Raw genomic sequence first — 14822 nt, 5'->3', positions numbered from 1 at the left:
AGCTTGTCATGGGACTTTTCTGTCTCCCTATTCCCTGAAAAAAAAAAAAAAAAAACAAATCCAATGATAGATCCCCACCTCTTGACAGCTCCACCCTTGTCGTCCTTTAGCCTCCAGCCAAAAGGTTACTGTGATGTGCTGATGCTTAGAGGAACTTAATGAATGCTAAATGATGCTTTGCCCTTTGATCACATCACAGTACTCACACACATAAAATTAAAAAAAAAAAAAAATCTGCACTGACAAATGTCTCAGATTGATTTACCGACATGGGGAAAGAAGCGGGGATGTAATTGTAGGTACTCACATCATTCAGGAACTGATTGACCAAAGCTCCGGGGCTGTAAACAGAAACACACACAACGTTTTACAGCCGTTGGCCTGTCAATGGCCTCGCCTGCTGGTTCCAGACAGGCAATGTGTTCCAGATTAGATCAAACTCCTGGGTGCCCATTTCGATTCTAAAAGCAGCCGTACGGCACTTTGTTACCATGACTACCCTCGCCGTCTGGTCGTCTGTCTGCAGGCATAAAAATAGACAGGTTCAGTTCAGGACTCGAGATGATGATAGCGGGCAGGAGACAATCAAAAACTGTTGGGCTGCTGCTGAAGGATTTGGCGTCACTCCTCAATCACACTGTGATGATACAGCAACAAGCGGTCAGCCCCAAACACAAACTTTTCCGACTCTGCTGTGACAGTGGAGTGTGTGAATGTGTGCAGTGAAGTCGCTCCAACTGTTACCTAATGACCGTCAGAGAAAACAACTTGATTTATTCGCTCTGTAATCGTTTTCCTAATGAGTTTCTGCTCTCATTTGCCAGTTTCAAGTCTTGTTTAATACAACATGATTTATTTTATTTTATTTTATTATTATTATTTTTTTTTTATTATGGTCCTATCTGGAGGAAGATAGACTGTAAATAAAACCAGGGTATGTATGAGGCTGTGGTTACTGTGTGATTGACAGATGGCGACCCCTCCCTCTTTATCCTCCTCGTAATATGATTTCAAGTTTTAAAAAATCAAGAGCCATGTCTGCCCCCACCTCACCTCACCTCCAAAATGACAAGAAAGAGACACATAAAGAACACACAAATGATGCAAATTATGAAAGACAAACTGTGTTTGTCCACGTCCAGGGACTCCTTGTCGAATTTGTTTGTGTCTGTAGACTATTTAGATGTTATTGATAGCAGCTGTTTATGATATTATTTCTAATTAGAAGATTTAGAACTGCAATGAACCTGAAACAAGGGAGCTAGATTTCAGAAGCTGACAAATGCAGTCAAAGCAAACATTAAAGCTGTCTACAGCCTCGTGTTTATTCTTATACTGTACATTTTTGGAAGGTGTTACAAAACTTCAAAAAGTTGTAGAAGTTGTGCTTGTTTGTGAAGAATGTGTGAATCTCTCTGTTCGTCTCAGAGTTTATTTTCTGCAAAGGTTAGTGTTCGCTATCGCAACCCGCCATTCAGGCAAATAAGTGGTAACCGCGGCGACAGCAGGCCCAGTTTACACTTTAAAATAAATGAAAGAATCCGTCTTTCTTGTGAAGCGCTCTCTCAGAAAGGTCTGCACTCGCCTGCGTCGGCAGAGATTCAGTAGGATGCACCCGCTCGCTTGTAAAGTTGCGCCTCAGTCTGTGCCGGGTTTTCTCAACCTGGCCCAGGGGAGGTCAAAGGTCAGGTGTTGTCAGTCATGGTGATTGCCTGTTCAATCAATGCGTGTTTCCCCCCCTGCAGCGAGGACTATCTACAGTATGTAGCTGCTCGCTCACTTAAGAGCAGTGCAATTTCCCGCCGAGTAGAAACGGAGTGGTATTGACTCAGTCCAGCTGTCGATGTGGGAGGCGAGGACCAGAGAAGCCACAAACGTCTGAGTCCTGCTCGGCTGGAATTAATAATTGAAGCTCAAAATGTTTGTTGTCGGCTTAAATGAATGCAGTTTGGCCCAAGCTGAACACATTAAAATCTTATTTTCTATGTTGTTATTACTGTACAGTGTTTGTCAGTAATTATCAGCAGCGTCATCTTTTGGGTGTCCAGCAAAGGACTTACAGCCGTTGTAAAATGCATTAAACATTAAGAAATGTCCTTGTATCTGCTCACAGCTACATTACAGAACGTTATAAACCGGGGAAATGTTGACATACACTCTGTTTGAGGATAGAGTCAGTGTGGAACAAGGTGGCATCAAATATTAAATCATATGAAATTATTATAAGGTGCAGAGAGAGCCAAACAGGCAAGATAATAATTAGGTAATTAATTAGTTGTTGATAGGTGTGTAGTTAAAAAAACATCACATACAAAATTATATGTGCTTCTATATTCAAATTAAGTTGAAAACAAACAGTACACAAAAGAAAACTGCTGTAAGATTCACATTCATGCTGAAAAATGAGTTTTTTCCTCATCCGTCCAATCGCAATTTAAAGATTTCTCGTGCCGAGAACAAAGCCCGTCTTCAAGCATGACCCATTACCGATCACTGAAAGCAGAACGGTGCATTTCACAGAAGAAGCTGGCAGCAGAAAACAAATGCAAACTAATTTTCTACGTGAAATGGAAAATAATCAAATCGTAATATCGTTATTTATCATCGCACTGGTCCTGGGAGAACAAGGCGTGTCTCCCAGGTTCTTTAACATGTTTGAAAAGAACTACCAGAAGCTGATTTCATGATGGCTACAGAGAAATGAATTTCAAGGCATCGACTTTAATTCGGAACATAATTCTTCATGCGTGTTCTGCAGGTTGAACAGCAAACAACAGCACGAGTTTGTTGCTGAATAAAAACATATGCTCTGTGCTTAATGGGATTATATGACAGGACATAAAACCTGGCCTGCATCATGATCAGCGTGTGGATCTTTGCCCAAAGGTTTATTGCTGTTATATTTCACAGTGACAATATAATCCATTTACATATGAATTACAGCCTCTTGGATGACTCTGGTCCATTTACGGCTCTGTTCCTGCAGGTGCACCGTCGTATATGAACTGTATATGACTATTGACTGATGTATAAACCTGCACTCTTCTTTCAACTGCTTGAAAACTACGGCACAGCTGAGGATGCTGAGCAAACCAACCGGTGTCATCTCGGTTATGTTCCGTATGTTTACCTGCTGACCTGACCTGAGACAATGCATGCAAAATGTGCAAAGAAACACAAAGGCACAGAGTGTGTGGAGCACTTCATTTTTATTTTAATTTTTTATTTCGGACAGCAAACGGTAAGAGGCTCAAGGCTCCTCCCTGAGAGTTTGTGAAAACATTCCAGCAAAGTGAGAGCGGTGAAAGAATCGGAGACTCTCAGAGCGGCCTCTTCCTCTCTCTCTCCCTCTCACACGTTGTTGTAGCTCCGTGAAGGTGTTTATAGGCTGAGAGAGGCTCTGCAGGACCGTCCAGCTGGGAAGGGAATCAGGGAGGAAAACCTAGAGAGTCTGAAATCTGAAATCTGAAATCTGGGCAGACAAAGAAACTCGGCTTGTCCCTTTAATCGGCTCACAATGAAGCCGGTGTTACTCCTCCTTGTTTCCACAGCCTGGACTTTCACAGGAGCTCAGCATTACTACCAGGGCCTGATGGATTATCTGGAGAACAGGTTGTTGGCTATTGAGGTAAGAAGCAACCGTCCTCAGAATGACTGATAATTCATCAATATGCTTTCGTGCACATCTCTGAAGAGTAACAGCCATTAAAAAAATTAGCAGTACCGGTTGATGTCCTTCTGACTTTCTAACTGATGTTTTGTACTTTTTTTTTTTTTTTTTTTTTAAATCATCGTCTTAACTAACGCAGTCCAATTAATACAATCTCTGCCCAGCTCATCAACTTTGCAGGGGCCCTCTGGCAGAATATCAGTTGATGCATGCGGGGCTTCTGCTTCTCATGCAACACACAGCTCCTGTTCCACAACATTTCTGCAGTCATTTATGACAGGGACACACTGATAATGAGTATAAGCCCAGCTCTCGTTGCCACGCAGTCAAAACATCCAAACAGCCCGACACAAAGAGGCACTCTTCAAAGGTAAAACAAAAATGAATCTGCCTTTCTACAATAAATCACCTCGGGGGAAGGGCCGAAATTACTTCTACCATTGCTATTATGTGTTAAAACGGTTATAAAGCAGTTGGATGTGGGCTTAAAGTGAGTGTGACATGGAATGCAAAAGGCTTACATGTTGGGTTTCCTCAGGGGAGTAATTTCAGTGAACTTGTTTGGCGCGTTCTTTTTCATCAGCTTTGCGCCTGTGATGCAAATGTAAATATATATATATGAAAATGGCAATCATAAAAACTGCTATCTGCATGAAATGAATGATCTATTTACAGCTAAATCCTCCTCTCTTTGCCCCCCACACACACACTGGCTTCCCTCCAGTCTCAGTTCCAATATGCTGGTTCGACGGATCGATATTAACACGGACGAGTCATCTGCAAGTTTTCATTGAATTTTCATTTCCATTTGACCACAGGCCCGCAGCAAGAGGAAGGAGAAATGAAACCAAGGAGCCTTCAGTTATTACATCTTCCTCTGAATGACTCACCCGTCACTCTGACTGCGTCAATCACGTCACCGAGAAACAACAGCGATGTTTTTCTATTTGCGGATGATGATAAAGCTTAGATTGAAACAGACACGTCTTACCATCTGAGATTTATGATGTCAGGCAACACAACGAGCAGCTGCGTGAGACCAGCGCTCACACCCGAAGGTGTTTTGAGGTGGATTCATAACAACAGGCAGAGCAGCATCCAGTGTTTTTATCCAAAAACAGCCTCCCCCCGGCTGTAATTAACTGGGGGGGGGGGTTGACAAAGCATCCTTCTGTTCTCCCTCAGCCTGACTGCTGTCATCTTATGTTGCACTACACTTCTCATTGCTGTCCTGAATCTTGAACAACACATCTCCACCATGCTCGTTGTTGTTGCCATTTCTCTGCATGAGGCTCGATGGTGCCTGTTACAACCACCTGGTCGCTGGTGACTAATTTAAAACTGTGCAAAGTAGCGTAGCAACAGTCTTAAATTATCGACATGCTTCACATTGTTGGTGCAGACTCTTTCTTCGCTTCGCTTCAGAAAAAAAAAACAAAAAAAAAAAACCCATCAGTAACATTCATCATCATTCAGATTTAAAGCAGCAATATGACAACTCCTACCTTTAGATCCCTCGATCATTGTCTGTTTCCATTATTTCAAGTCCAGAAGTCAAAAGAATCAAAAGGAATTTCATTTCAGTGTTATAAATGTCTGACGTCCATTGCAGACTTTGTGAACTCCTCCAACATGAAAACAGTTTCTACCAAAACTCCCAGCCAACATGTGAGCCACCATGTTCTTCTCATGTTAGCGACAACAAAAAAAGAAGAAGATCTGATTGATTAGCTCCCTTTTGGAGGTTTTAGTTTCATCTCTGCAGCTACTATAGTTTGCGGCCAAAACAGGCAAAACATTAGACGCCTGGCTATCAGCTCCAGTCTGTTTTTAATGCAGCTTTGACTTTAGCCAGGTACCTAATCAACCTAGTTTATAATTATTATTAACTTTATCAGTGTTCATATGCATTTTACTGATTCAGTGTCTTTCAACAAAGCTTGGTCTCTTTCCGTCACGTCACCATGATGTATATTATCAGTTGCTTTTCTCAATTAAGTCATCTTCCTATTCCTTTTCAAGGGATCATCAAAGTTCCGTCTCTGAATCCTGAGTGATGCAAGAATATCTCTACCAAATTTTCTAAGCTAGTATATGTGGAATCAGAAAAGACAACCTTGTGTTGGCACAGAGGAAAAGCCAGGGATCCTAAAAGGATTCACCGTCAGGGGACTAAAGCAAAATTAGTTTGGACCGTCAGACTGCGGTTTTTAAAATCATAGTGTGAGTGTGGCTAAAAGGTTTACTTTAACACTGTCCTAAAAAACAGAGAACTTCATCCAACACGCCATCATAGCGCCCTTTTTTTTTTTTTTTTTTGCCTTGTAGGACCGCATGCAGTTTTGGCACGAACAGTCCCATCGCTACCACACAGAGCTGCAGGACTTCAAAAAGCTAACTGCCGAGACCATGGCCGGGCTGAGGAGCGAGCACGGCACGTTGTCCAAAGACCTGGAGGGGGCCGCGGCCCAGGTGGATCGGGTGGAACGCGAGATGGACTACGTGGAAATCCAGACTTCCCCCCGGGCCTGTGCGAATAAGGCAGACAGGGTGGTGGAGCAGGAGGCCTGGGGACAGCGGGAGAGCAGAGGAGAGGAGGAGGATGGCTGGGAGGAGCTCCACTCTGAAGTCTCTGGTGAGCTGCAGGAAAACAACACCAACACACTTCAGGATGTGCGTTTGACCTTTCGCTGTCATTCCTGACGCAGCGTTGGCACAGTCAGACCTCGTCCCAGATATATACATATGCAGTCGGCATTACACATCTCACCAGGCACCGCACCAGCCCTTCTGCTCAGCTGCTGTCTCGGAAAAACTGTGCCACTGGAAAATGGGAAACAAACACAGTGCTGTTACAAGTCATTTAAGGGAGTACTTTCAGTCAGTGGGCAGTCATGTTTTCCAGGAGAAATATGGCTGGATGTTGAGGCCAGCGTTTGTCTTTGTAATCTCCACAACCAAAAGTTGTGTGCTTGCGACAAACGGCGCTGAAATAGAAATGCCTCACTGAATCATTTACTGAGCAAATACACGGATTTATAACCGAAAACTCGGCGTGAATAGTTCACACTTCAATTCCGTGAAATACAGCCGACTTTACGTTGGCTTCAGATTTCACTGATTCACTGTTGCACTTAGTGATTAATGAAATATTTTTGCACTTAAATCTACACTCCTTCTGATAGGTCACTAAATTCTTCTTCTTGCAAAGCAAATAAGAAGAAGATTGATGTCTTTATTTTTCTGACTGCCTGAAGAAGAGAATCAATAAATCATAACTGCGAGAATTATCTAGTAATATCATAAAAGCCCTAATGCTCCTGCAGTCAATAATTGAGGGACGTTTTCTTGCTTTCAGAGCTCCCAGATACAAAGATATGATGACAATAAAGACTCCCTCCATTAGCTTCTGTGTGCCAGATCTGGGGGCCTCGTCTCTGCAGAGAGGAGGGACAGGAAACATGACCCAAGGTCAGCGGCGTTACTTTCCCGGCTCGTGTTCGCAGGAGGGAGGTCTGCACACAGCGATCCATTGTGAGCGTCTGTGAAATGACCCAAAACGAAGAGGTGCCACTTCAGATTCATGAGCGTAACGCACAAGTCGCTGCAGGACACTTTTCTTTTTTTTTCATTCCTTTTAATGAAATGCGAGGTATCAGGCTTAATTCTCTTAGCGAAAGCATCTTCATGCTGTCAGCGAGCTGCACACACTCTTCATCTCATTATCAGTCTCTGTGCCCAATTTCTCCCTGACTGCTTTGAATTTGCCTTCATTTAAAGAGTCAGATATTCTCTGCCGCAGGCTGCTTCAAGTCTACCAAATTTTAGGCTATAAATACACGTTTCACTGGAGAAATGACTCTTGGCAGAAACGTTCTTATGGAACAAATTGCAACAAGATATGAATCTCAATTCAGTTGTTGCATTTGAGAAATTTTTTTAATAGTCATGGAATTTCTCCTTTCACTCTGTAGATGCATCATGTGGATGCAGTCGTCTCCAGTATTCAGTTTCTCGTAATAAGCCATTGCCTTTTTTATTTCCCTTCAAGTGGATATAAAGTGCCTCACAACCTTTTACATCACAAGTATTTCTTTTTAACTTCAAGTACTCACGATTAAAATAGGAAGTAATCAGAGTTAAAGTTTTAAAATAAACATTACGAGTGATAGTTTGATAGACTGAGTGGAAATAGTGTAAAACATTTAGCGTCGCTTGATAGATGACCTCAAAGTTCAACTTGATCTAAATCTAAAAACAGGCTGATCATCTGAGATGAGCACCGCCCCCACCCCCACCACCAGAGAGCTTTCCTCACTCAGATTGTTGAAAGGAGTTCCACATGGATTAGACTGGGTGTCTCCATATTCCTAAGCAATGTACAAAGGACTGGGAGACAAAGTTTGGAGGCTGATGTTTCTTATTATGAGCCCTTTCAACTCCATAAGTGAAAAGAATCAACGTTGTTTTTACAGTTTTGTTTATATTTTCTGTAGATTTAGAATAAACTACAATCAGCTAATGCTGTTACTCAACATTTTCTCATCCTGTATTTTCTCCCTGCACAGAAGCCAATTCTGGATCCTGTTGGTATTTATGGTTACTACAGTTTTGTCCTGACAGCCCGACCAATAGTTCTTATATAACACCAAAGGTTTTAATTACATGCATTAGTGCGCAGAAGTTTTAGGTAGGTGTGAAAAAATACTGCAAGGTTTGATTGGTTTCAAAAACAGAAGCTGAAGACGAACGTGCTGGTATATTCTGCATCTAAAATCAGTTACTTGAACTAATTCAGCAGCTCCTCCCTTCATAACTATATTATGTGCCATGTGGGAGTGGAAGGCCTAATGGACACAGGAGCAATCAGGCAGATGGTCAGTTGTGCACCGTTTTCTGTAATTATTTGTCCATGCACAAAAACATTTTTCTTTCTATTTGCGGTTTTTCTCTCTCTCTCTGCGCAGACTGTGTGGAAATCATCTCTGGCATCAGATCAGTGAAAATCCTGAAGAGAGTGGGCAGTCCCAAGGGCACGTGGACCAGAGACCCCAGATCTTCCAAGGTGTACATCTTTAATGGGACATCAGGGGATATTATCTATCAGTTCAACTCTGTGCTTGACTTTTCCCGCTCTCCAGGAGTCACAGGCAGCAGACAGATCCGGCTGCCGTTTGATTGGAGAGGTGCTGGCAGCGCGGTCTATAACGACTATCTATATTACATAAAACAGGAGGACGAGATCGACTTGCAGGTCGTCAAATACGACCTGCTCGGCGGCTCGGTGACAGATGTCGCCATGTTCCCCGTGGAGAGCCGAGCTACGGTTTACAGCCTCAACCCAGAAACCGTTGCGGACCTCGCGGTGGATGGCGAGGGCCTGTGGCTGCTGTATGCCACCAGTGACAGCGAGCCAAACATCAACCTCGCAAAGATGGACCCAGACACACTCGATATAGAGCAAATCTGGGACACGGGGTGCCCAAGGGAGAACGCAGAGGCGTCTTTCGTGGTCTGCGGGACCGTCTATGTCGTGTACAACACCCGTCTGGCCAGCCGCTCCCGGGTTCAGTGCGTGTTCGACGTCAACGATGTGGTGATCAGCGAGGAAGCGCCGCTGCTGTACTTCCCCCGGAGGTACGGAGCCCACGCCAGTCTGAAATACAACCCAGAGGAGACACAGCTCTACGGCTGGGACGACGGCTACCAAATCGTTTACAGGCTGACCATGAAGAGGAAGCTCCTGGTTTGACAGCATTGGTCGGTGGCGTCGTGTTTCCAAAGGCGGGGGGGGCAAGTTTTTTTCCTCACATGATACTTTGCCTGAGTTATTGGACTTACAGTTATTACTTTAACAGAACTCAGAGATAGTTAATGATCTGCAACGTGTTTTTTCTGAAGATTTTTAAGAAATAAATTCCACAGGCTAACGGGAAATACACTAATTCACTCTTTGTGTTGGGAGTCGAAAATGTTGATCCCACTTGCGTGTCTAAAGCCGCCACCGTCCATCAAAAGCTTAAGCCACAATTTGTTTTCCTTCGGGTTCAGCAAATGAGATATAAACATGTTGACCAGCGAGCTTTGGGAGTGCAGGAAGGTAGATGTTAGCCACCTTTCCAGCATTCCTGCGTGATATATGAAAAATCTTCGTGCTCTTCTCGGCAGTAAATTGTCAAACTTTTTTCTGAAACAGGAAAACGGGATATAACCTCTCCCCTCCACCGCTGAGGGAACAACAGAGCAAATGTACTTAGCTTAACATCAGTTAATCAATGTGCAGACATGGGACTACTTCTGCTTTGAGTCTTAACAAGGTTCAGCTCTAACTCCATCTGCGACTGAACTGGAGTTATTGATGGCCTCAAAGCTTTTCAAATTTATTACGAGCCAGTAAAGCAGCTAATTATACGACCGTATGCTAGCTGAGGACGCTTCCTCAGGTCGCCCTCCCTGGGAGAGCCCTCCAAAAGTTATGATCATATTATCCATTATCTCCTTGCAATCCCTTTTAAGAACGAAGACGCCAGGCCCCGGCAGCTGTACAATGAGGAGGATAATTAGAAATCACGCCCACAATTCACGGGGCGTGGCAAAGTGGTGAATGCTATTGGTGGCTTTGCACTTCCTCCACCTCCTGCAGAGATCCAGAGAGAATTTAATGCACATCGCAGATACTGCCACTCATTTCTAAATATAACTGAATAAATTAGCCTTTGGAAATATAATTTATTTAGTTTATTCTTTCTTATCATGTAAAATACACAAAGTGGGGAAAAAAATACAGAACATCCACTCAATGTCAAAACCAACCGCTTCGTGGTGTGTGTGTTGGGTTTGTGAGTAATTGTGTGCTCCCTCCCCTCCTCTCCTTTAATTTGACTGTGTGATTCAGTAGGAATCTCATTTCTCTTGCGCTTCATCCTGCTTATTAAGCCACTGGCTGTGCTGCTGTTATTATACGGTGAGTTTGCCAAAAAAAAAAAAAAACAAAAACAACGCTGGGCCCATTTTTTGCATAAGTCTTTTAATCAAAGCAAAGAAAGTCGTGTCACAGAACCGATAACACATCACACCCCATGTGAAAAAAAAACAAAACAACTTAACAAACTCTTCTCTGCTGTTTGATTTTCAGACTTGTTGAAACGAAAAAACAAACAAATAGATAAATAAATATGACAAGTTGTGGCAGAAACACTGTAGACTATCTCAGTTTACTTTTTTACACACTGGGTCACTCATATGGCGAGTCTAGATAATGATCTAGGGTCTAAAATGAACTCATAATAGACTCTTGTCTTGAACTAACAACCGTCGATGTCACCAGAACGTTTTCTTTAACATTTCTATTATTACAAATACAAAAATGTTCAATAAAAAATTGGAAATTCAGTGCTATTCATAACATTTGGAAGGGATACAAGATCATATATAGAAACATTACAATAGTAGGCAAAGCTAGGAGGTCTTCAAACAGTCCATAAACTGAGGCAAGTGATTTAACAGGTTTCTTCTACTATGAACTCACACCACATTTTCAGAGCAATATATGATCATCATAAAGCACATTTTCAAAAAACTAAACAAACCAAAAAAAAGTGTAACAAAAACTATGTAAGTATTCAACCACGTTTTTCCAAGTTTACATTTAAATAAGGTTTTAAAAATACAAGAATAATGCCATTAGATCAGAGAGGAACTTCACCACTGACAGCGAACACGTCTGCGGAGGTGGGGGGGGGGGGGTTGTTGATGTGATGACGGATTACGTCAAACACAAACAACATAGCACTGACTCATTCTCCCTATAACAAGCGCCAATTAGAGAAATGCCACTGCTCTGTAGATGCTGACCCGTCCACCCATCAGTTGCCCCCAGGGCTGTCGTTTCAGCTTCACGCCCCCGCCGAGGCACCGAGCAGCCCGCCCCGTGGGTGAATCTAACTGTGGAGGAAATGGCTATAACAGACGCAACAGATCTGCTGGATGCATCTGCTCACGTCCTCATGTCTGGCCAATGACATTTTCGCAGATTGTTGTGATATATTGTGCTGCGTTCTGGTTTTTGAGCTGCTGTATCACTTGTCCTCGCCTTCTGAATGAGGCACCAGCAGTCTAGACCGGTCTAAACCGTGGCCAAAAAAATACGTCTTCACATATCAGATTAAAGCTGCCCTGGGCTGCTGCCGAGATAATAGAAACCCAAACGTTTTTTCAGGAAGCTTGCATCAAATAGAAATTCTCTGCACAACTCGGACCCAATATACACGGCCGGTCAAAGGTTTGGATGCACTTTCTCATTCAAAGAAACGGGAAAATGTAATTCTGTGAATGTTTCCTTGTCTGATATCAAAACGACTCAGTAGCATTTACTGGACTGATTGTACTGATTATATCTGGGTTCACCAATTACAGCAGAACATTTTAAAAAAACTAAACATTTTCAGTAGTGGGTAAACCTGAAACTAGAAGAAAAATGATTCTTTTTTATTAAAAGCTGGTGCTGCAGCAAAGGGGAGGAAATAGACTGCGGATGGATATTTATGCATTTAGACATAAAATAACTTGCAGCAGTCCACCTAAAGCGGGACTTGTGCTGGCATTTCCAAACCTTTTTCTTTTCTTTGATTACGACACACCACACGTCGAGCCCTTAATGGCCAACATCACACGACTGTCTCGTTGCAGCAGGAAACACTGTGTGTGTTTTCATGCATACATTTTCAAATTGCATTCAAAAAAGGCCAAAAAAAAAAAACAAAAAACAACCCAAAACAGCTAAAACAAAAATGCTCTACTTAAAGAATAAAGGTGATGAAAAGTGCAAATCAATCATGACGCTTTGGAAGCTTCTTCAACAAAGATGCAAAAAGTAGACTGTCCGTTTTTTTTAAATTAAACAAACATGAATATGTTTCCAACATCTTTTGTACATTGTTTTATTTATGTTGAGATATGTTGTTCTCTTCTTTGTTTTGTTGTCCATGTTGGAGCCACCGGCTGTTTATCTCGACATGCCTTGACCTGGAAAAGGTGGCGGATGGGAACACAACTTGCTTTGCTTGCCGCGAGAAATTTGGTCATACGCTAAACAAAAGTGTCACTAGTAGAAATTATGTGTCTCCATATGAAAATGTCAGTGAACAGAACAAATTAAACTGAGAACAGATCTCACAGAAGTCATATGAGCGTGAAAAGAGTAAAATTAGCATTAGTTAAATTCCTGCTGTATGCCTGCTGCACAATATACGAGCACACAACACCCTTTATATGAAGAGTAACATTACAGTGATGTGATGGTGATACTAACATCGGCGTGCAATATATACCAGACACTATATATGTCAGATGTGTTAGCTTTACTGCAAAACTGCAGCATCCAGGCTGTATAATAATAATAATAACAACAATAATTCATATTCATAACGAAAACGGCGAACAGGATTTCTCTGGTACACAAGATCATGATGAGTCTCATAACAACGTGATGCATTTTCCGTTCATCTGCTCCTATCAAGTCCCATAGTGGGAATTACAACACACATGAAACTGCCACTTAAGGATAGATAACAAACGTTGACAAATTGTTGCAGTCCTCATTAAAATAAATGTGGGCATCTTAAATAAAAATAGAAAGAAAAAAAAATCTATGTGCTTACTGCCATATTAAAAGCCTTGTATCTGACCAGAAGACTAGATGATAACAATTAATTTTCCTTAACAGGATATTAAACATTTTCCACGCCTTGCCTTTGCTGATTTGTGATCATTTTGAGTTAATTTCCATAATGGCTCTTGGTAATGTGTTGTTGTTTTTTTATACTGTGCAAAGAAAAGATATCACAGCAGTGCCACAGTCTCATTCTCATCAAATATCATTTACCACATGTTGCAGATCGAGCGTTTGGATGGCAAATTCACACACATTGTTCCTGTACAACAGCAAGATTAACGACAGGATAAACATCGAGAGAGTTGCGTGTTTTTAAGTTTCACCATCACCACCAACAAGGCTACATATATTCAGAATGTCAGTATGTTTCTTCTTTTTTTTTTATTTTTATATTTTTTTTATGTTTCAAAATGTAATCTTCCTGTCATCATCTGGTTTTCTGATTGGAAAAGCAAAAACGTACATACAGTCACCGGCCGTATGTGAAACTGTACACATCAACCGAAACCTGTTCAGAAAAAAAAAAAAAAACGCATGGAGGGAAACATGAGCGAAACATGTTGAGTGTGTTGAGTTTTCACTTGGAAGAAAGGGTGAATATCGCACTGAGACAAACATTAAACACAGGAGGTATGGGTGTGTAAAGTGTGCTCACAGTTTTCCCTGTTTACAGTAACCTCACCAGCTCCAATAGCTAAAAGCCTTTTTTTTCCTCAGTAAAATAACCGTTTTAGTGTCTCTTATTGAACTGTGTTTTTTTTTTAATTATTACAGTATCAGCTACTTGTGCCTTCGTGAGTAAATTTAACCACGTTCGTCTTAATGGATTGAAAAAGAACTGAAATCAGCAACAACACCGCAGCCAGTTTGCAATGTGTGAGTACTAATAAACTTTGTTGTTGCCTTCTGTTTGTCACGACTGATTGTGATGACAACACTTGAGCTTCAGCCTCTTCTCAATGAGACAGACATCATTTTAATCGCTTGTTTTGGTGAAAGTCAAAGAACTCAACGTTGAACTCAGCTGAAGCTTTGAAATTGCTTTTGGCTCTGTTAATCATAAACAATGCCTGCCTGATGGAGTTGGTTTTAACATCTAACAGTTCCAAAATGCTACAGTTCAATATTGTTTTATGCTATTGCAGCACTTTAAAATTCAACATGGAGACAGCTGCAGAGTTTTGAAGTAGCCTCAGATTCTGTTTTATATCGTCTCCTTTTTCAACCCCCGGATGTGTGTCCTCAGCTTCCCTTTGTGAAACTCCTGCTGCTCCCGGGGAGCGAAATCCGACTGAGTTCTTCCATCAAACAGTGTCTGATTCAGCACAGAGCTGAATCTTCAGCTCTTTCGGAAAGTCTCCTGTGAGGACACAGAGATCTGTTCAGCTCGGCCCTGGACGGCTCAGCCTTAAATGTCTGCAGATTGGACGCCCAGCCGGTCTGGTCTGAGCACAACGAGGGCAGCTCTGGTTCACCTCA

General features: G+C 42.1%; 1 protein-coding gene across 1 annotated transcript; it reads left to right on the top strand.

The window, feature by feature from the left end:
• Positions 1–3517: 3517 nt before the first annotated feature.
• olfml3a (olfactomedin-like 3a) lies at positions 3518–9422 on the top strand. Its single transcript, XM_029507193.1, has 3 exons — positions 3518–3628; positions 5999–6305; positions 8638–9422. The coding sequence occupies exons 1-3, from the start codon at positions 3518–3520 to the stop codon at positions 9420–9422; spliced, it is 1203 nt and encodes a 400-aa protein (XP_029363053.1).
• The last annotated feature ends 5400 nt before the right edge of the window (positions 9423–14822 follow it).

The sequence above is a fragment of the Echeneis naucrates genome, chromosome 7, assembly GCF_900963305.1.
Source record: "Echeneis naucrates chromosome 7, fEcheNa1.1, whole genome shotgun sequence".
In the NCBI taxonomy this organism is placed as follows: Eukaryota; Metazoa; Chordata; class Actinopteri; order Carangiformes; family Echeneidae; genus Echeneis; species Echeneis naucrates.
Note: the sequence above shows the minus strand (reverse complement) of the source record. Positions and strands in the feature narration are given on the sequence as shown.

Excerpts from the sequence above, each read along its gene's own strand:
- olfml3a (XM_029507193.1), top strand. The coding sequence starts at position 3,518 with ATGAAGCCGGTGTTACTCCTCCTTGTTTCCACAGCCTGGACTTTCACA. Across the intron at positions 3,629-5,998 it reads ACAGGTTGTTGGCTATTGAG|GACCGCATGCAGTTTTGGCA; the intron begins GTAAGAAGCAAC and ends TTTGCCTTGTAG. Across the intron at positions 6,306-8,637 it reads GCTCCACTCTGAAGTCTCTG|ACTGTGTGGAAATCATCTCT; the intron begins GTGAGCTGCAGG and ends CTCTCTGCGCAG.